At 42.9% G+C, this 22,749-nt stretch overlaps 1 protein-coding gene across 2 annotated transcripts; it reads left to right on the top strand.

Annotated features, from left to right (window-relative positions):
* The first annotated feature begins 4,115 nt into the window (after positions 1–4,115).
* Positions 4,116–22,223, top strand: NINJ1 (ninjurin 1). Of its 2 annotated transcripts, none has more exons than XM_032699483.1 (4): positions 4,116–4,317; positions 13,957–14,191; positions 18,974–19,135; positions 20,612–22,223. In XM_032699483.1, the coding sequence occupies exons 1-3, from the start codon at positions 4,246–4,248 to the stop codon at positions 19,126–19,128; spliced, it is 462 nt and encodes a 153-aa protein (XP_032555374.1). In that variant the 5' UTR covers positions 4,116–4,245; the 3' UTR covers positions 19,129–19,135; positions 20,612–22,223. The 2 variants fall into 2 exon arrangements, with proteins under 2 accessions (XP_032555374.1, XP_032555375.1); XM_032699484.1 differs by having other exon boundaries at positions 4,167–4,317; positions 13,962–14,191.
* Positions 22,224–22,749: the final 526 nt, after the last annotated feature.

The following is a 22,749-nucleotide window of genomic DNA, read 5'->3' as shown; positions in this document are numbered from 1 at the left end:
CATTAAAATCAGTCAGGCATTCGGAACAAGACTGCCTAGATTAAGTATTTACCTTGAATGTTATTTTTCAAACACCATGATTTTCTGCAGGGTATAATGCCAGGCTTGCAGGAATAACAGGAACCCGAAAAAGGAAGAAAGCACAAAATGATGTGGTTTTGCTCTGAGTAGTTTCAAAGACATGATGCACTTTCACCTCTTCCAGAACAAACAAACAATCAAACTACACATATCTTAGAGTAAGAAAAAAAAGGACTTGGGGGTTTTTTTGAGAGCACATGCCAGGGCAAGGAACTAAATTTTCATACATGTAAAGTAAGATGCCAGCAAAAAAAATAACAAAGTAGGATGTGCTGAGGGAGATAGGAGGTGATTATGAAAGGTGATGCAGTTGTACCTGATGCAAAGTACCAGTTTGGGAATTTCAACCTCTATGTCCATGTTAAACACCTCAAGTAGCCTCACTTTTCATCACCAGCACCCTCCTCCTTAGTTCCATCATTGAATGACTGATCCATTTTTCCCACAGGGAAATTATACAAAATGCCAATTTGTTTGCTTGAACTTTTGCTCTAGTTCAGAAGTACCAGTTTGCATCACAGCTTGTTTTTATAGTGACCACAAATGCCAGGGAGTGCCATGTATTTTTTCATTTCGGGTTTCTTCAGGTTGTCTCTTCGGCCACATAAACAGTATTCAGGCAGAGAAATTTAATTCCTAGTAAAATAAAAGGCAAATCCCTCCCCAAATGCAAGTCAAACCAAAAAAACTCTTGAAATTTTTGTAAATGCAAAGTGCTATCCTTTCTAGTTAGATGTCAGGAGTGTTTTAGGATCATTTGATGCCTGTTCCATAATCATCACAGCAATTTTGAGGAAAAAACCCACAAGAGAGTTAATAACAATTAACAGCTTGAGAGTCTGTTAGAGACTGGAAATTCCTTTCATGGCTAAGAAGCAAAGATGCAGAGCAGTTTTGGGGGGGGGGGGTTTGACCTAATATTCCCACCCAGATTTCAAGGGCTGTTCTGACAGTGATCCCAGGGGCCCTCTCTGAAGCCTCCAATATCTGCTCTGCAAAGCACTCACCAAAGCCCCTGACTCAGTCTCCTGTGACAATTCTTGCAGAGTTCTCTTTCTATAATTCACATGCAAACAAGAATGACCACATAGTGTTGTCTTGTTGTCTCACTTCTTGGCTGCAGAGTGATAACCTCACTAGGCTGTATCTCTCTTAGTTTGAGTCTGAGGCTGCTTTCCTGCAGGGCCTTTCTCATAATAAACAAAAGATTTATTTTCTTTTTCAGATTCATACAACAAAACTAACTCAAAGGCTGGATAACAGGAAATTTCATTGTTAAAAAAATTGATACTGCACTGATAAATGCAACAATACAATGTTGCAGCAGAGAACTGACTTTCAGAGCATTTGTGAATCGTGGCTCACAGGCCACAAGCTGTTTCCCAGTTCCACTGAAATCCCAGAGGATTAACATCAGGTCTTACTTTCTCAGGTCTTTCTGGCATGTGACTGTGCAGCACAAAGTAAGTTAGTGCAGAGAAGGAATAACTCAGCAAGTGTCACGTAAGACTAAGGCAAAATAATTTCACTAGAGCACATCAAACCTTTACAACTGCCAAGTGAGTTTCACAAAATGCACTTTCAAGGAAGTACAGAATATGAAAAAGGGGCCAGAAAAATACACCAGTATCTCTGAAAATATCCCTGTGTGCTTGCAACCAGAGAGGGCTCTGACCAGGTTGTCTTGGGATCCAAACACAGTAGCAATTATGGTCCAAGCATATCTAATGACTGCTAACAGAAGAGATAATATGTCTGATAATGGCTGGCCTCACCGAGTGCATTACTGAAGTTCAGCTACCACAAACCCAAAAATTAAGGGAAACAATGCGCTTTTTCAAGCCTTGGGCTTGTTAGGAACTGACAACAGCATGGTTTATACACATATACATATATCTTTGCTCTCGTAATACGTGGTTTCTTCCATTTTCTATGATTGATAATAATAACAGTCTGTATTTCTCTCTAAGTTAGTGTTTCCTAGCTCACTGCACTGAAGAGGCAGCCAAGGAATCAAGATAGATGAGGATTTCCTGTAGAGTCTAATTAAATAAATGTTTGCTGTGCCATTGTGGAGGCAGTAAGTTGTGAGTGTACACTGTGTCAAGGGGCTTTGCGTGACGAACGTTAATGATCGGTTCAGCACAGTGGTGAGAACAGTGAAATGAAATCTTCAGCGACCTTCCGCCTGAAAAGCAGAAGCCCAACGTGTGCTTAATTTGTACTTTGCCACATCTGGTTGTCCATATGCTTCTGCAAATCCAAAAATGGATTCAGTCACCAATTAAGTCTGCTTTAGCAAAAAACCACTGTGAACTCCTCAACAGAAATCAGCTACGAGAAGTCAGTGTAGTTTAATGTCAAGGTGAATATAAATTTCCATTAAACCCCACTGGAGAAACTCCAAAGGACTAAACAGAGACACATAAAATTTTAAGGTGGTTGTCACAATTCCACTCTCCTACCTGCTAAGTAGTTACTGGATGTCAGAAAGGTGAGTTCTGCTGCTGCAAGGGAAAAGCTGCAGGGATATGGTATACAGGAGAGATATTTATTTGATGTGTCACAGTCCTCAAGCCTGAATTTTCATTTTTTTAATATCGACTCAAAAAATTCAAATTATATTTAGATATCCTTACATTCTGCATGTTTATTTATATTCTATGTGTTTGTTTGCATTCTGTAAATAGAATATCCTTTAGTCCTCTTTAGAGAGTGAGAAAAGTGATTCCTAACAGTGGATTTTGAAGGAATACACTTTGGACACCACACATAGGAAGTGGCTTGTTTGAACAGCTACTCAGGAACATTTTCAGGGCAGATGAGCAGTTCAGGCTTTAAAAGAAGTTACCTACGCCCATATAAACCAAATTTTTTTTTGTTATGTTTATTTTCTACTCTGAACACTGTAAAGTTTAAGTGGTGGAGGGTTTGTGCATAACAGTAACATTTTAAACTGTAATTTGAATTATTTTGTGCTGTTTCATACTTCACGCTTACTGCTCTCATTGCCAGTTGTTTCTAGGCATGCAAGTGTTCCTCTGATGTCCCATCACCATCAAACATGTATGTTAATTGTTTTTATATGCATCTTTTGCCGCAGTACAGGTGGGAAAATAAGCCTAGGGAGAAAAAACATATAGGACAATGAGAAGAAAAAAATAAAGTAGTGAAACTGAAACCCTAAAACACTGATGGAAGTTCTCTTAAAATCAAACCCCAGCCTTCCAATTCATCAGGACAGAGATCACTTACCATTAACTAGCTGTTAGTATCTGATATCTTCTTAGTTCATGGCTTCTTAGGTGTGAGCTTCAGGAAAGAAACCGACTTTTGTCTTTACATTCTCACCTGAGCTATGCATTTAGTTGTTTTCTTATGATGTCTGTCATAATTTCCTGTCTGGTGCTTGCTCTTTGTGCTTACATGAAGTGCTTGGGATTTGGGAGGAGATACAAAAAAAGGCAGTTCCGTGATGCAGTAGAGAGATATTCACCTAAGGACAAGAGACCTATCCCACTTTCCCTTTTTAAAAAAAAATTACCGATCACCAATAGACCACAACACTACGCACGGCCAACACTGGAAACTGGGGCTCAACCCCGGCCCGGTTGGGCTTCATCGCCGGTGACCATGCGGGGCCCGGGGACGCAGAACCTTCAGCCCTGCTCACGGTGTGGGGCCCGAGGATGTAGAACCTTCAGCCCTGCTCACGGTGTGGGGCCCGAGAACGCAGAACCTTCAGCCCTGCTCACGGTGTGGGGCCCGAGAACGCAGAACCTTCAGCCCTGCTCACGGTGTGGGGCCCGAGAACGCAGAACCTTCAGCCCTGCTCACCGTGCGGGGCCCGGGGATGTAGAACCTTCAGCCCTGCTCACCGTGCGGGGCCCGAGGATGTAGAACCTTCAAGGTGCGGATGCAGAATCTTCACCCACGGGGCCCCTGGGCGCTGGCCCGGCTCCTCCTGCTCGGAAACCCCGCCGGCGGCGAGAGAGGGAGGGAGAAGAGAGGAAGGGAGGGGAGGGATTGAGGGAGAGGAGGCGGCCCCTCCAGCGGGATCCTCCCCGGGCGGTGTGCGGGGAGACCAGTCCGGCTCCGGGAGCCGCTGCCTCCCTGGAAACTTTCTCCCCTTGGCCGGGCCCGCCCGGGCAGGAGGGACCCGCGATGGACTCGGGCAGCGAGACCCACGAGCTGAATGGGCAGGCGGAGGGCGCGGAGCCGGCGGCTGCCGAGAGGGTGAGGGCCGGGAACGGGGCCGAGCGCGGGGGGACCCGCGGCCGTACCCGCCCCGAGGCTGCGGGAGTCCCGCGGGGCGGGCGGGAGGGGAGACCCCGTGATCCACCGGTGCTTCTCGGTTGTTACTGTGTTTTGCCGTGTCTGCCGTGGATTCGGCGCTGTTTGTGTGGAGAGGCCGCTGCTCGGGGCCCACCTGCCAAGGCAGGGCTGAGCGGAACGTGCCCGCCGGCCCTGGCAGGCAGAGCCACCGCTCCGACACCTACCAGCCCGAGGTCCCGGGTGTCTGTCCCCCCAGGCTCCCGGGTGTCTGTCCCCCCAGGCTCCCGGGTGTCTGTCCCCCCAAGGTCCCGGGTGTCTGTCCCCCCCAGCATCCGGGGTGCCTATTCCCCCCAGGTCCCGGGTGTCTGTCCTCCCCGGGTGTCTGTCCCCCCCAGACTCCCGGGTGTCTGTTCCCCCCCAGACTCCCGGGTGTCTGTTCCCCCCCAGACTCCCGGGTGTCTGTTCCCCCCCAGACTCTCGGGTGTCTGTCCTCCCCAGACTCTCGGGTGTCTGTTCCCCCCCAGACTCCCGGGTGTCTGTTCCCCCAAGGTCCTGGGTGTCTGTCCCCCCAGGCTCCCGGGTGTCTGTTCCCCCCAGGATCCGGGGTGCCTGTTCCCCCCAGGTCCCAGGTGTCTGTTCCCCCCAGGTCCCAGGTGTCTGTTCCCCCCAGGTCCCAGGTGTCTGTTCCCCCAAGGTCCCGTGTGTCTTTCCCCCCAGGATCCGGGGTGTCTGTTCCCCCCAGGTCCCAGGTGTCTGTCCCCCCCGGGTGTCTGTAACCCCCAAGGTCCCGGGTGTCTGTCCCCGCCAAGGTCCCAGGTGTCCTCCCTGGACATCCTGGAATCTGCCCGGATCTGGCCGCACCCGGAGGGGTTTGTCCCCCCAAGTGACTCGGGAGAGGATGGTGAAAGTTACTCCGGGATATCCACACAGCAATAAGCAGTTACAAAAGTAGGAGGAGTTGTTGAAGGGGTTGGGCCTGTATTTATTTAATTTAATTTTCCATACAGTAATTCAAGTAAAAACAAGAAGTGAAATACCCGACTCTTTAGTACTCCATGTAGTCAAAACATGACTGGAGATCCTCGCTGGAAAGCATTCATCCCATATTCTGTTTATGTGTGAAGGATGTTTGCTGAGCATGCTACTTATCTGGAAAACCAGACTAGTAAAAGAGCATCTTTTATCTCGTTTTGGAAAGGGCTAAACTCTACAGGCAGCTCTTATTCCAACCTAAGGCTCTGCCACATAGAAACCGTTGTACTAAACAGCCTTCCGTGTCACTGGTAAAAGTTTGTGGTTACAAACAGACTGGGCTCATTGTGTAGCACATCTGTCCTTCCTCCCTTCCTCCCTCCGTCCCTGACAACCCCTTGGAGTCATGAATATCATAGCAAGAAAACTAATAATCTGGTTTTAATAAATCCTGGAAATCCTACCTGAAGTGAATCAGGGCTGGGATATACAGGTCAAACTGCTGGCCTGGAGTGGTTTCCTGTAAGCCTCTGACTTCTCAGCAACCCTCTCATTTTTGTGACAGAGTGTCGTGATTACATCACAAGTACTCGTGATAGGGTTTTTTTTTTCAGTATGGTCTGCTCCAAGAATTTTTCTGAAACTTTCCTGTTTTGCTTCATCTTGGGTTTCAAGCAATCATTATTTTGTTATGTCTTTCCCATCAAAACTCAAGTTCTCTGTGAGTGCCATATAAAGAATAAGCAGTGAGACATGGTATTATATTGTTTTAAATGTATGCAGTGGCACTTCAGAGAACTTTATAGAAACTTTTTTCATTTTCTCACACACACACAATACATGCAAGGCAAAACAGATGGGGACAGATTTCTCAAAAAACAGTCTATGAATAGGAGATACCTTAAAAAATCTGCCAAAGTTCACAATTCACACAAACAAAAGAACACCCCAAAGTTCACAATTCACACAAACAAAAGAACACCCCAAAGTTCACAATTCACACAAACAAAAGAACACCCCAGCTCAGCAGCCAAGTAAACCTGGAGAGACCATCTGCAGGTGCCTAAATCTTGGAGTCAAAAGTGTGTGTCTTCTTTTAGGAATGGTCACAAACACCACAACATGGGCCACCCTGGTTTGCTCCTTGCCCACCCCACCACTTGTCCTCTCCTCAAAACAGACTCTCCTGTACATCTTCACCACCAACCACTGCCTCCTCCTGCAGAAGAGCTGACACAAAATGCAGGTGTAGTTATCTTACCTGCAAAGCAATTAAAGCACTCGAATTATTGAAAAAAGACCAGTTGACCCCTCTGTAGTTCTGAATGAGTGGTCACACAGTGGTTTGATGTGGTTGATTTTAACTCCATCATTAACTTGGATGACTGTTTTAGCAACTGTCAAGCTTTTAGAAGCAAGAAATTCCTTGTTTCTGAGACTGGGCACACCTCACTGACTAATGTGTGTAATTACAGCTGGCAGAAGTGTCTGCCTCTTCTGCAAAGGATCTGTTCACACAAATACAGATTGTAACTGTTTTTTCATCTTCCTCTAGTTGCTCTCCTTGTTCACGGTCCATATTGAAACACTCTAATCCACCGTGCTGTAAAATCTAGTTTAGTGTTTCCAAGATAACAGGACATTCTTGATGCAGGAGTTAAAGAAGAGCTATGCAAGAGGTGAACAAGAATTGGATAGTAGAAATTAACAGCTTTAATCATGTCATTCCTAAAAACATATTCAAGTCTGTATAGTAATTCAGAAGTAATTTGGTACGTGGCAGTTTCTTGGCATCATACTGCAAGTAACCAACCTGTAGGAACTTGAAATTATGTTCTAGAGCATTACTCATATCAAACTGAATTTGGGGTATTTGATATACTGCAAATATTGATGCTGTTGGTGATAAGTTTTTGTTTGCCTGTTTTTTAAGTAGCCAGAGTAAACAAATAGTGTTTTAACCACACAAAACAGGCAGCCCACAGCCCAGTTGTGAGAAATAGTACTGTAAGACCAAATGACTGGAATGAGCAGTAATAATGCAAGGCAGAAAAAAATCTACAGGAACAAACTTCGTTAAAATAGCTGTGGGAACAAGTTTAAGTTACTCCTTCATTTCACAAAGTTAGTCATGAGGTGTGCTGGTTATATTTAAGTCATTTAATGAGTATTAATGAGAAATATTCTAACTGGATCCTGGAACCAGTACAGCTTTAGGAAAACATCAGCAGACTGTACTTTTCTTTTTTTTAATATTAACTTTTTTAGCTCTCAGGAGTCAGCATGATTTCCACTTTTTTTTATTTCCTGTAGTCATATTTGCATTTTCTGTTTGCTTAAGAAGTGATTTTTCTTAAGCACAGGGTTTTGAAGGTGTTAGAAAATCATGATGTCTGTGATATATGAGCACAGGTTGAGTTTTTCCCTTTTTTCTTTTATTTGCCTCCACCCACACCATCCCAAGATGTGATTGCAGAAGTCTCATGAACTAGTTAGTGTTAAACTTGAATTGACATCTTGGATAGACATCTTTCCCCCTTTCCTTAAGGTGGAATTTGCATAGGAAATGGAACTGATGATTCAGTCCAGAGCCAGAGGTAGGTTTTTTTCTCTCTGAGTCAGTGCTAAGCTGAACAAGTGATCTAATGTTTTACTGAGGGGAAAAAAACATGAAATATCTTCTGAGGAGGTGTACAAAGGACCTAATCATCCATTACTTGACTGATATGGCTTAAATTACTTTTGGTGGAGAGTATTTTTTTTCTTTTTAGAATATCTTCCCTGTTTTTCATAGATCAGCAAGATCTCTGAGATGGAGGGGAAGTCTGACTTCAGTGTGGCCACATATGGCCCTTTCCAATTTCAGTGTGTAGGTGATGGAGATGTGGACAGAAATTCCACATCTATGAGGATTATTAAATATTAGTATAAAGTTACTAGTGCAGTTTTGTAACTTTAGGGTTGATCTTAGAAAAAATAAAAGTTCTGAAATTGTGCTCTGTTTTAGTCCTGCATTATTCCTTTTATGTCTGATCCTTCTCTTTTTTGATTTAACTGGAATTTTTTCCGAACATGAAATTTCACCTCAAAGATCTGGAAAAATTTGCCATGTGGTATTTCTCTTAAAGATGAATACTTCAAAACCTTAGCAAATTGCTTTTTAAACAAACAAAGAGAAAATTTAGCATCTTTTTAACAGTTCTGATTGGGAAGGCTATTGCAAAACACATCAGAATGGCTCTGCTTTAGCTCTGCTGCTCACGATTACATAGCAAGTTTCCATTGTTTTAAAATTCAGATTTGTCCCTGAACATAAGGTTTTCAGAAAGCTTGCTCCATGGCATTACAAACCCAGAGGTCATGCTGGTCCAGCCTCAGTTGGAATGGAGGCTGTTTTCCCATAAAATTGCAGTAATCACTAACCCAAAAGAGGAAGGATTAGAGGGCATGAAGGGTTAGAGCAGGCCAAAGACAGTGAAGACTATTCCAGAGTAAATATAAACTGTATTCAAGACTAAATGTAACTGAAGGCAGAGAACTTTCTGACAGCTTCAGGAAGGTGTTATTAATTAGAAGCAAAGTTATTGGAAACCTTGTTTGGAATATAAAATTAACAATCAGCAATATTTCTCCAATTATCCCATACAAAAATGTGGCTCTCCTGTATTTAATAAAGACATTCTGCTGCATAATGGTTGAAAGTTAGAATACCATGGAAGTGATGAGTGCTAATACTGAAGCAATATTAAAAAAAGTATTTGTGTGTTTTCAGAACCCAGACATGAGACTCTGGGCCTGACATGCAAAATGTGTTGAGCTCTGGGTCCTGCAGCCACAGCTGATCTTAAGTAGCTGCAATCACAAATTGCAAATTAAAATTAAAGCAACCCAGGTTGTATTTCTGGCTTGTACTTTGCAGATTTTGGTTCTAAGTATTCATTCTTCACCTTGCTAACTGCAAAACACTGCTTTGCTGGTGGGATTTAAGAAGAAAACAGGAACCAGTCTTGTGCTACTGCAAATGTGTGTTGACTTCTGAACAGGAACAGGGCATTCAGTGTCCATAACAGATCTGACTCTTGAATTGGCGATTTCAAGGTCCTATTGGTTCAAGCAATATTTGCCTTTTACAGTTTTTGTGAGGCTTTAATTTTTGTTTTGGGGTTGGGTTTTTTTAGATTTTTCTTAAAACAATCTCTTTAAGGGGTCTCATATGTGGTGGGAGAAGCTGACTGAAGTACCTAGGAATATACCAGAAAAGAGGGAGTGAATCCTAAAACCTTGTATGCAAAATCCAAATGCTTTCTTTCCTTCTGCATTCATAGGGCAGAGAGACAGAACCAAACATAAGTTCTAAATACAAATGCAAAATAAATGTCATTTTCTCCATTTTTTTTCTCTGTGGATTACAGAAGACTGGCAGATCCAAAACCCCACCTTGTCTTCTCTGGACAGATTGAGAGGCACATTTTGGGAAGCTGGACAAGAAAAACAAATAACTTTTGGGCTTTCCTTTCTTTTTTTTTTTTTTGGTCAGACTTTCAGCATGTGGGTTTGACCCCTTCAACAGTCACTAGTGTTTGATAGAGACTGTTGAACAAACGACTGCATAAATTTTGTCACAAGCAAGGATTTAATGCTGTAATCCTTACTATAACAGTTACTGTATTTAGCAAAGATACTTTATTATTTGTTTTCAAATGTTTCCATTTTCAGTGCTGTTTCCTTCCTGTTGAGTCACCAGGTGGGTCACAGCCCTGATTCATGAAACTCAGCACCTGAGGACATTTGCCTCAGAGCCACTTTTATTTATTTTTTTAAAAATGTAACAGTTAAATCCCTTCTGTATTTTGAAGGGACTCAGTTCTTCTGGGTGGACCATTGAAATGGGGAGTGAAGCAAAGCAGTGGCAGAGTCTGTGCCAACACAGTGAGACTGTAAACCCAGTGCCATGCAGTCTTGGAGGAGAAGATTTGGTCCTACAGAGCCAGAAAAGTGCCAGTTTCTGATGCAGTATTGTAGCTTTATCCTTGCAGAGTGCAGTGCTCTGGACAAGCAAACAGGCCCAGAGAGGTACTGTCTGTGGGGACAGCACTGTGCCACTGGGAAAATAAGCTCTTCCATAGGATTCTTCCAGTCACAGATAGAGCAAGAGAGGGAAGCTTTTCCCTGCTCTCCTTTGTGGAGCCGTGCACAGACCAGCACTGGTGGGGTGGTTGTGCTCAGAGGTGAAGCTTGGTGGCACAGGGGACCTGAGGGCAGGCTGGGACTGCAGGGAAGGCAGTTCCAGCTGCACGTGGCTCGGCTGCACTCTGGCTCTGTTTTTGCTCAGATTCCTTTGGAGACACCAACCGAAGGGCTCAGCTTGTCTGCACCGGGTAATTTGAACACTGAATGTGTGTAATGAGGTATTTTGATTACACTGAGACTGAAGCAGGTCACGTGGAATACATACTGCTCTTTGCCAAGGGGCACCTGCGGGAAAAGCCTCGCTTTACCTGCATCCTAGAAAATCTCCAGACATTCCACTTTCCCTGCAGGTGATCAGTAGGTGTTGTTTGGTGCTGAGGGCTGCACGTGCTGCTACATGCTTAGAATCTCACTGAAGCCATAAAGCCACATCACAAAGTTCCCATGTAATTTCTGTTGTGCACAACTGTCATTATCCTGAGGTTAAGGCAACAGCTCTTCTTTCATTGCCTGTCTATATATTGCTGTGGAACACGTAGTCTGATCTTAAAAACTACCTCTGTAGTACTGGCAGTACTGTAGTACTGCATCACTTCAGCTTGTTCCCAGAAGGCAAGGCTAATTTGCTTTTTTGTTTATTTTGTTTTATGGTTTTCCAGCATGAGTCAGGAGGTCCCATTCCTCTGTCAGGAGAAGGGAAGTGACTGTTTCTGGGGCTTTCCTGATTACTGGTCCTTTTTCCTGCTGAAGGCAAGATGACAGGCCGAGAAAAAGCTCTGACATTTCACTTCTGCATATGCCTGGTTCTGATGTTGAACTGGTCAGCTTTCAGGAATGGTAGCTGAAAGCCTCTTAACTGAGTAAAATGCCAGCTTTTAGATTCTAAACACAGTTAATAGCTGAGTTGTCATTCCAGGAATAAGAAGATTTTTCCTTAGTTTGCTTTAGCAGCTCCCTACCTTGAAAAGTCTCCATTTGTTGGAGCCCAGAAGCGGCTCAGACCTTTGCAGTTCAAACACCAGAGCCTGCTGTTTCCACCATATGGAAAATTAGCAAACAGCAAGGTCCTGAAAGTGCAGCAGTACATTTCCTCAGGGAAAAGAAAATACCGTGTTCTGTTGTTTATGTAGAAACTGCCTTACATCATGGAGTCACAGATGTGACTGAAAGGGAGATGTCACCCAGACTATTTACTCTCTTGTATGGATAAAACATGTGAAACATGTTCACATTCCTACATGGGGGGAAAACAAAGAAACCAGTCATCATGTTTTCACTGCAGTCCCCTTCCATCAGGATTAAGAGCTGATTCACATATTCCCTGGTAGTTTGTGCCTGTGACACACTGCAGCCTTGCAGACCCAATAGAGATTTCAAAGTCAGTATTTTTGACAAGAAGGAGTTAATTACTTCCTAGACACAGGAAAATTCTCCTCTATTATGAACTTGTGACAAAATAGAAATTAATTCTGTAGTGTACTGAGAACAGTTTTTTATAATCCCTGCCCAGTACTGGAATTCTGATGTTACACACATAATTCCTTATCCCCTCTTACTCTGCTGCATCAGGTAGCTAAGAGCTAAATGTATGTGTTTGGCTTTTTCCTGCATGATGAACAGGAAAATGATGAACTAACGAAAAACGTTAGTCTGGATTTTTCTGTTGAGTCCTGCCAGCATATATTCAATGCTGCTTTCTTTCCCCAAGGGAAACTTGAACATCTGCACCTGGTTTAGTGCTTCTGGTGGACGATATGCAGGAATTATGGTATTTTTTCTGAAGCATCCAAATGCTGTGCTGGTATAATGGAGCAGGGTGGTGTAAATAGGAGGCTCTTCTGGAGGAGAAAAAAGGGTGGAAAATGTGGGACAGATTCCCTAGCCAAATTGCATTTTTGGATTGTGGGATTTAGACAAAACCAAAGGATTATTGAGTTCTTCCTGACTGAAGCTAGTATCGGTCTCAGAGCCATTTTCTTCCCAGGAACTTGGTCTCAGTGAAGAAGCCTCTGCGTGGAGCTGCGATTACATGACTGCTTCCCTTTTCAGAAAAAACATTTGCTGCTGCCCCATGTCGATTTACACTCAGTCAAATATTTAGGCTTATGGTGAATTACAGCATGTCTGGTGAAAATAGGTCAAGTTTGGTGTTTAAATGCCCTGGAAAAACTGGCAATATGTGCATCAATATTTGCCCTATTTAAAAGGAGGCTTTTAGGTCTGGACTGTGGCAAGCCTGGCTTTGGAGTTGGAAATGTGATCATTTTTAGTGCTGCTGGGAAGAGTAATTAGAGGGCGTCTTCTACATTTGAACTAACCTTCAAAGCCAGACTTCCCTCACAGGATTTTCTGGCAAGCGGGAACACATTTGGCCAGTAAAAAGGTCTCTAAGAAGCAGGTTTGAAGAAGTCAGCTAGAATGAGCTTACTCTTCATATATTTGTCTATTATTTTTGAAAATGAAATCTCGAAGTAAGAGCAGAGAGAATGAAGTTCCTGCCCTATCCAGAGATTGCAGGATCGAGAATCAGCTCCTCTTCCTCCCCCATGGAGTCAGGCAGCTAAGTCTAACCTAGTCACCCTAAAATGCATCTAATCCATGGAGAAATAGGCACCTCTGGGAGACAAACTGTCAAATTTCAAGTTGAGTCCCATGAGCCATCATCAGGAAACATTTATTTATCCCGCTGGTTAACTAGCCCTGGGTTTGCCCTGCAGTTGGTTTTTATTTTCCTGTTTGCTTGCAGAGCAACTTAAACAAAACCCCAAAACAAATAAACAACAAAACAAAACAAAAAAAACCAAAAAAGACCAAAATACCAAAACCATCTGATGTGAAAATGGAAAAAGAAAAAGATTCCCTTGTAGCTGGGCAGTTCTTGGCAACCATGGATCATATGATAGTAAAGTGGAAAAACATCTGTATGTGGATGGCCCTGGATGGTGGCACGGAGGAGGAAGAAGCAGCAGGAAAAAGAGGGCTAGCAAAGCTCACACAGTGGCCAACTTCCACATCAGTCCTCAAAATAAGACTTGTGAGTAATGAAGGAACTTTTTAGATGTGTGATGAGAGAAAGTGAATTTAATAAATCTGTATTTTTAAGTGTGCCTTCAGGAGTAAATTAGTCCCAACAATCTGTTGTTTGCTGGGTTGTATTACAGTGTTTTTTCCCTCCCAACTTTTTGTCAGGGCAAACTTTTCAGCTTTTCCGATCTTTCCTTTTCCCACTGTTTAGACTGATCCTATAGGCAAGCTGGAAAACGTGTCCCTGCCAAAGGGCAGTACAGGCAGACCCTGTTTCCTGCTCTCCTCTCAGCTGGGAGGACGGTGGTAACAACTGTCCACATGGTCACAGAAATCAGTGGATGGGCCGAGGGATCTCTCACTCACCACCAGTTAAGAGAGATGTGAATAATCATTCTTCTCTCCCAATTTCAGCACAGAAGGTTGCAGTTCTTCCAAAGGAACGGGCCCCTCAACATCAACCACTACGCCAACAAGAAGAGCGCGGCTGAGAGCATGTTGGACATTGCCCTGCTCATGGCCAACGCGTCCCAGCTGAAAGCTGTGATGGAGCAAGGACCTTCTTTCAACTTCTACATCCCCCTCATCGTTCTCATCAGTCTGTCACTCACACTGCAAATTATGGTGGGAGTGCTCCTGATATTCCTTGGTAGGTGGCCATGGCAAGAGCCATTGGTGTGTTTTTCTTACAGGGCGCAGCCTATGAGATGGTGTGTAGACACACCATTTACTTTAAAAAGCTGTTGTGTTTGGAAGTCTTTACCTCAGAACTGATCAAAGTTAGAATCATAGAATCATTTAGGTTGGAAAAGGCCCCTAAGAACACTGAGTCCAGAAGTTAACTCTGCCCTGCCATGTTCACCCTTAATCCATGTGCATGAACACCACAACTACACATCTTTTAGTTATCTCCGGGGGTGGTGACTCAACCACTTCCCTGAGCAGCCTGTTCAAATGCTTGACAACTCTTTCAAGTGAAGAAATTTTCTTAAATATCCAAAAATATTGATTTTCTCTTGAAACCCTAGAAATAGCGCAACAAAGGCAGGAAGGGCAGATTTATGTGGAATCTTCTATTTTTATCAATGTTCTTATTTCCCAGAATATGAATGTTTTTTTCAGCAGAAAGCCTGAGGAGGAAGGAAAATGATGAAATATCATAAAAGAAACATCAGTAGGCCAGATAGGATCATGCAGCCTGCCCAGTTTCATAATACTGTTTCCAGCAAGACCTGTTACTTAATCTTATGACTGAAATATGTTTCTTCCATATCAGTCTTATCAAAAAAAATTTACTGTGAATATGGAACTCTGACAGAGAAGTGAAAGTCAAAATGCCCGTTTTCGTGTTGGTGTGGCACGTTGTCTTCAGCTTGGCCGTGTTTCTGCAACCAAACTGCATCTACCATTCCCCAGCTAGAGATCCCAAATCTCTAAGTGGGGACTGGTAGAAATATACTCGTTGTTGTTAATTTTCAAATCCATGTTAAACTGAAATTAAAATTAAAAAGAAAAATAGATTACTTGGAGCAGCGTTTCACCCGAAGAGCGTATCTCATCTGTTATCCACATGAAGTCATAGTGACTTCAGTCCAAAATTTGAAATGACACCTGACATCAAAATACAGTGTGAGTATAATCCTGGAACTTGCTTGGGAAACCCTTTTTACTTTCTGCCTGAGAATTGTGATGTGATGCCATTAGCATATGCTGGAAATCACTCATTCGAGAGGATGAGTTCAAATAGGAGTTGTGTTAAATGTGTGCTTTGGGCACATTGAATGAGGCAGCTGTAGAATTAGTTCCCTGCTCCCTGCCTTCCCCTTCTCCCCTTTCTGTCTTGTTGAATTACAGACCTTCACATTCCTAGAAGTTCAATGCAGTGGTTTTGCTGTTCTCAAAAATAGGCATTCAATATTAACAGGTACAACACTGTGAGGCACAAGACACAGTATTTATCACTAAAAATTAGTTAGTATTGCCAAATCAGTAGCACACTTATGTCCTGTACCCTCTGCCATATTCTGTCAGGCAGAATATTGATTTAAGTAGCTGTAGAAACAGACTTATTTCAAAAAACAATGTCATTGCTGAGTGATCATGCATTACCCAAAAAAAACCAGCTGAAACTCCACCAAGAGTGGAGACACAGCACTATTCTGGAAAACTGGGTTTTCTGGTTTGACCTTAAACAAGCCTTCAGTACCTTTCCTTGCTGTCTTAACCTACTGTGGTATTTTCCCCTGTGCTCTTGTGATGCCAAATGCAAAAAGAATCCAGTAGCACTTTGCAGAGTTGCTGAAAACCTGTGACGTGAATGAGCAGCACCCAAAGCCCTTTGGAGAGTCAGGCAAAGATTCCTATGGAAATCAGAGGAAATGTTGAACCACACTGTTCACTGAAATAAATGACATCTCCTCTGGAAGGAAACAGCTGTGGATCCCTTCTGCTGGTGTTATGTGATCATTTCTTCTCATAACCTTTTTCAAATCTTGCTCTTTACCTTAACGAGTACAATAAGCCCAATGTAAATGAAATGCCAGAGATCACACATGGGTGCCACCTTTGGCATCCCTGTCAGTCCTTCAGTGTTCTACTTTTTTAATCACAGCTGAAAAAACAAGGTTCTGTTAAAGGAGAAAGTTCCTGGGGATCCAGGATATGAGTCTTGTAATATTGATAAGTAGCTGATGTAGCTTTTTCTTTCTTACAAAAGAGACAGAATACAGCTGTCTCTGCATTTGGTAGGGTTGGTGCAAGAGCAAAATCCAGGTCTTGGCTCAGAGGAGATTCCAGAAAGGGACTGGAAAAAAACAACCTGTTGATACTGGGAGAGGTGGGAAGAGAGTCATGGAAAAATTAGCAAAATACGTGGATGTTCCTCAAGGCATCTCCCTGGTGGTTCTTTCAGCGGGCTTTGAGGCTGTAAACAAGTTCCCTCTCTTTTTGTTGGGCAACAATTTCTCAGTATGTGCTGAGCTATTGCTTTTTAGTGCTTGTTCCTGCAAGACATTGCCAAAATGGCTTAAATGCTGTCAGTTTTATCTTTGTCACATTGAGAGTGGCAAAGCCCTCTTGGAACAGTGCTGTCCTGCTGAGGTCAAAGGATAGGAAGAAGATAGGAAGAGAGGAAATAGGACATGAAGGTACAAAGATACAGGCATCAGAGTGAGAACTTGCTTTTCCCAATGTATATTTGGGAGTTTTGGCCTACAGGAACAGTTTGCCTTTCTGCCCAGCCACGAAATTCTGCCTCTACCATCTCCAAACAAAAGTCTGTGCCACCATCCAGTTTCTTTCCTTGAGACAGGTTTTATCCTGGGAGCTGCTAGTTCTCACAGTTTCTACTGGGAATTAAAAGCTTTTCCTCCTTCAAAAGAGCCTTTTACAAAAACAATGTGAGAAATGTTCAGCAAACTTGTCCTTGAAAGTGATTTGGTGATCTTAACTTTTTGGAAGAAAAGCAAAGAATGTCTTGAAATAGTTTCAGTAGCATGAAATCATAGTAATCTAATCCCACTATAATAAAATACTTAAAGAATAACTGTTCTTAAGAACATTTTCACAAAAACCCTCATCTTAAGCACTGTAATTACGAAGATAGGATTACTGCAATTCTGCTTCAAAATTTAGAGCTCTTCCTAAACTAACAAGCATTACTTGTCTTCTCTGACCCTCCTTTGGACAAAGGGACAGCTCTGAAAGTGTCAGCTTGCCTTTCAGCATGATTTCTTTTAACTTGCATGACAGGTTAGGCCATTATTACCTCTCCTTTTTAAACCAACCATCTGAAATGCCTTTTTTTCCACATTTCAGAATTAATTTTTCCATTTCATTTATTCTGCTTCATTCACATGGCAGTTACTAGAGTCCTTCGAGGTCCTGGTGGGATGCAAACATCCACGTACCTCCAGATGCTTTGCAGACCTGTAAACTCACTTTAAGGTTGAGGTACTGCTGAGACTAAATTATTTCATGCCTACACAGGTGCGCAGGAGCTTCTCAGACAGTTCCCCCACACTGTCCTTCACTGCTTTGCCTGGCCTGTGATGTTTGACTACACTGCTTTAGCAAACAGGACTTGAACAGGTGCCCAGAATTCCTTGAAACCAGACCAAGCATTAGACTTCCAAACTAGGGACACCAGATGAACCTGGCTTTTAGTATTTCAGCATCATGAGTGCGTTTGCCACCACTCAACTGCTGCCACAAGCAAGGGAGGCTGTGGTTTAGCTCTGCAGTGTTGGCAGGGTCATTGAGTCACACAAATAACAAAGTTGATCTCGTGCAGTAGAGCCATATAAGCTGCACATCTGTGTATGTGCCTGTCAGAAGGAGCTCTAAGTTTTATTTATGTTGCTGCAAAAACTTGTCAGGTATAAACTTTCTCTTGCAGACACAAGCTCCAGTGACCTATGCAAAAACCATTCTCAAAACTTGTTCCAGGATTCCTCTTCACTCATTCTACCAGCATCAAAGAAATGTAGCTGAGGGTCTGAGCTGCAGAGCCCTTACTGCGAGGGAACAGTGGCACTGGAAAATCTTGGGTATTCACATGATGTTTTAGTGGCCGTTTGCTGTTTGGGCAAAGTTTGGACTTGATGATCTTGGAGGTCTTTTCCAGCCTTAATGATTCTAAGACATCAGGCAAGCACCCCAGACTTCTCACTGTCCTGTACCAAGCCTATTATCAGCCCAGTGTAACCAATTTGTATGTTTTGACAAGGCCTGGAATCAAAATTTACACTAAATTAATGCTATCTCCCTTGTGTGATCCTCCCTCACTCCCATTAGAAGTTCAAGCAAAAATCAACTGCAAGAAACAAAGGAAAATGTTTACACAGCTGATGCTCTCTGTAGGAAGGGCTGCAGCTACACTGCTCCAATATCTCCCTCTGTTTAACAGATAGAGAGCCCTTGCTTTCTAAAAACAGAGCCAGGGCAAAAGCAGGGAGTACAAGGGAGTACAAGCTGGGGAAGGGCACCAGCACAGAAAAAAATCCAGCAGTGGTAAAGAGATCTGTAGCATTTTAATGGTGGGAAATTTAGCTTCATCCTGTCAGGGCTTCAAAACTTCATATATTCAAGACTGAAATAATTTTTAAATGCTTAAATCTGCAACAAAGCTAGGCTTCAAAAGATCAAGAGTTCAGAAGATTCCTAGTAATGTTAGTGCATCCATTACTTCCTGTGTGCCTCCACGGAGATTAGATGCTAATTACTGGAAGTTAATAGGCTCCTCGTGGTTACAGACCTTCCCCTTAGCATTTTTACTGACACTGCAGAATATCTGACTTCCCTTTTAAATATGACTGATGCAAATAGCTCAGCATAAGAGAAATCCTTGAACTACATCAGTATGAAGACTTTTATTCTGGATTTTGAAATATTCATCTCACTAAACTTTTTTTTTTCTCCTCTCTCTTTGAAGTAAAATATGACCTTAACAACCCTGCAAAACATGGAAAGCTGGATTTCCTCAACAACCTTGCAACTGGACTAGTATTCATTATAGTAGTTGTGAATATTTTTATCACTGCCTTTGGAGTGCAGAAACCAATTGCTGATTCAGCACCAAAACAATAAGTACCAGGTGAGTGTGGTCTCCCTGCACCATAAGGTAGCAGGGCATGGCATCCAGGAATGCAGGGCACACTGGACCATGGCTTTAGGCCTTGTCTATACACTTCTAGTCCCTGCAGGTAACTCAGTTCACTTCAGATTAATGCAGAAGCAGCTGGGAACTGGTAAATTATGAGAGTGTTTGCAAATGTGGAGTTCAAAAGTTGATGGCAACCTCACCCTGTCAGGGCCCCCTTGCATGTACCAGGATAGGAAGTGTGAGGATTGCCCTGCCTTAGCCACTCCTTTTCCTCACTGCTGACTGAGACAATAAGGGAAAAAGTGTTGTTTGGCTTTCTCCAAATGCCTCTCCTTTCTTTAAGGAAGGTTCAAATCCAGTCTGTCCTGAGCACTGAAGACTTAATCTATTTCCAAGTAACCAGGGCTATTAAGTCTGACATGTAACACTCTGTGTCCTGGAACCCTCAGTTCCTCTGCACATACTGTGGCTGTTCTGTCCTCCCAAGGGCTGGGCTCTGCTTTGAGGGAGACCCAGCCCCCAAAAATGAGCCCTATCACTTTACACATGGCCATTTAGAACAAGATTGTTGCTCTACCTTCACTGTCAGCTGAAGCACTAACCCCAAAATTGCACTGGCCAAGCCAAGAGAGCTGAATGAAGAATTATTGGAATTTTAGCTGCCTTCACAGGGCAAAACACACAGAACAGCCAGGAACAGAGGCAGAGACGAGAATCTGAAATAAGCATGAGGAAACAGCAGTGGTTTTGTGCCTGGCTGCTTAGCTGGCACCAGCTGGCAAGGAGGTGCTCTTGACAGCATTTGTGTTGGAGCTTCTCTACTATTCCTTCTGCTCTCCACAGACTGTCAACCCAAAGGGTTTTGTGGCTTCATCATGACTGGGATTGTGAAGTGCCTAGCTAGAAAGCCAGGTTAAATGAGAAACATTGCTGCAACTTCTCTGAGATTGTCACGAGAGCATGAAACACAGTTCAGTGTCTCAGTAAAGAAGAAACTGGTTTATGTAAACTCAGGTAGAGGCAAGACCAGAGGATGTGTAAAGCGAGTTTTCCTATGTACCAAACCACCAACTGTGGGCTCCTGCCTTCATGCTCTCAAATTTATTAGGTCCCTAATAAAACAGCCAAATGTGGTGTCCAGGACCTGTGTATCTTTTTGCTCCAGACTTGTTAAATGTAAAAGTTCTGTATTGCTTTGGAACATTACAGCTGTTGTTTGCTCATCTGTACACATTGCCCTTGCTAAAAACACCTGGTCATCTGAATGTAACTTGAAAAAATGAGTGGTTTTCAGTCTGGTGCCACAGTCTTCTCAAAACCCTGAGAGAGGTGGGTGGCCACCATTTTCTGGCCTCACCTTTACTGTTATGCACTCTTTTCCACAGAAACTCAATTCCCTCTTTAAAGTAAATGTGTCGTTTGTTATAATTCCTGTATCACTGATATCTCAGTATCTTTGCATTACAGAGACCTGGAGCATTCATTCCAGATGCCATTTGCACTTGAGCCAGTTACACCTGGACACAGTGGGGAAGACAAAATTATCTGAAGGAGCTGGACACACTGAGCAGCCTTCTCAAGTTTCCAACAACCAATACGTTTGTGTACCTAAAATTTTCCCTTGTGTTAATATTTAAACTGTTTGGAATCTAGGAAAAGGTTGATTTTGCCCCAAGGACAGTGCTTTTCTGCAATATTGGCATTTCAATCTCCGTAGGAACTCATTCTTTTTCAGAGAAGTGACATGAGCTCGTCGAGCAAGGAAATATCATCTGGTAGCACTTCACAGGACTTTTCTTTTTATGTGCCTTTGGTTTTTGTAGCAATTTGTCATTTCCACCATGGTAAGAAACGTCAGGCCTTGGATTCTGGCGTGGCCACATTGTCCTTTATTTCACAGCCTGGCACCAAGCCCATGTACTCTGTAGCCCAGCAATGCTCTTTCTTTGCAGAGTGCAAAGGTAACTGTGCCTCATTTTCCTTTTTGATTCTACTCTAGCTAAAGGAAAGATGAGACAAACAGAAACAATCAGCTCTCTTTTGTCCAGTTTTGCTCACAGGTACTCATTTGTCTTGTTTCTTCATCGCTGGACACACTTAAAGTTTCCTGTCCTTCGTGCACAGACACACAAATAACCTAATTGTTAATAGTTTCTTACTATGAACTGCTATTCTGTGCATTGTATGTATTTCATGGAATCACAGAATGGTTCGGGGGGGGTGGGACCTTGAAGATTATGTTGTTCCAGCTCCCCTGCCACGGGCAGGGACACCTTCCACTAGCCCAGGTTGCTCCAAACCCCGTCCAACCTGGCCTTGGACACTTCCAGGGATGGGGCAGCCACAGCTTCCCTGGGAAACCTGGGTAAGGGTCTCACCACCCTCATTGTAAAAAACTTCTTTCTTATATCAAATTTCTGGAAACCCTGTTAGAAGCAGCACCTTTTCTAGGCTCAACTGGAAAACTGGAGGATCAAGGGTGAATTGTACCTGTAAACTGGTCCCAAGTGCCTGTCAGCAATTCAAGTGGCAAAATGAAAGAAGTTTGTCTCTCTATGGCTGAATTTTCCCTCTTCCCATCATTGATTGCTGCAATTTTGTTACTCTTATGAATTTATGGCTGGAAGCATAAGTAATTTTTAAATTTTTATTTTTAAGTATATATATATAGAGAGAAATATCTTCTAGTTCTTACCTGCTGGCTCAGGGACTGATACTTTTTCTAAATACACTGTTGCCAGTAATGGTTTGAGTTACAACAAAAACATTTCAGTCATTTTATTTCATCTGCAATTAGAAAAATCTGAGTTTTCTAGGTTGTGCTTATGTGTAGATGCAGATTTGTACTAATCCATTTCCTTACCATTAATTTTCAAATGCTCCCTTGCACATAGGAATAGAAGTTTGACTTCTATGCGTTCATTTCATTTACAGTTTTTATTGCTCACATTTCTCTTTGGTTATGTCTCAAGGTTCATTGATGTACAAGATCTTCATGTACATGTTCTGTAAGAATTGCTAACAGAAAACAAATCAGAAACTTGTGTGATGAGTAATGGAATTATTTTTGATTTTTTAATTTGTCTTTTGTTGCTTCATTTCCATTGTAGCATGTATTTAACCAGCATCTGGCAGTCAATGGTTTAATTGTGTGTGCTGTACCAGTTTAAACATAGCTCAGAACAAGTTCTGAATGAGGCATTTAGAACAATTTCCTGTATTAATGTTTTTACAAACCAGCCAACTGTCGAAGGACTGTTTATCCCTCCTTGTGCTGTTACACTGTTGATGCTGCAGTGCAGAGAATTCACTGCCCACAGAGCAGTGCTGAAAGTCTGAAAGCCTTTCTTTTGAAGGAAATAAGTGACTGTAGGCAGAGCCCTTCCAGTATGAAATTTACCTGTAGCTCAACACTGGGCAGTAATGTTGATAAGATTCTTGGCTTTATCACCTTTTCTACTTTCAGCATTCTTCTGAATATTCTGGAATATTTTGCCTGTCTGCACATCTGATTTGGCTGGAGAGGCTTTCTGGGGGCAGCTGCCTCTGTTCTGTACAAGAAACTTTGTACCTAAGCTAGGTGTCTTGTTGCTTTGTGCTGTCCT

Source organism: Chiroxiphia lanceolata, chromosome 11 (genome assembly GCF_009829145.1).
Source record: "Chiroxiphia lanceolata isolate bChiLan1 chromosome 11, bChiLan1.pri, whole genome shotgun sequence".
Classification (NCBI taxonomy): Eukaryota; Metazoa; Chordata; class Aves; order Passeriformes; family Pipridae; genus Chiroxiphia; species Chiroxiphia lanceolata.
This window is presented reverse-complemented; position numbering and strand designations above follow the sequence as displayed.

Coding starts and splice junctions, on each gene's coding strand:
- NINJ1 (XM_032699483.1), top strand. CDS start 4,246: ATGGACTCGGGCAGCGAGACCCACGAGCTGAATGGGCAGGCGGAGGGC. Junction 4,318..13,956: donor AGCCGGCGGCTGCCGAGAGG/GTGAGGGCCGGG, acceptor TCCCAATTTCAG/CACAGAAGGTTGCAGTTCTT. Junction 14,192..18,973: donor AGTGCTCCTGATATTCCTTG/GTAGGTGGCCAT, acceptor CTCTCTTTGAAG/TAAAATATGACCTTAACAAC.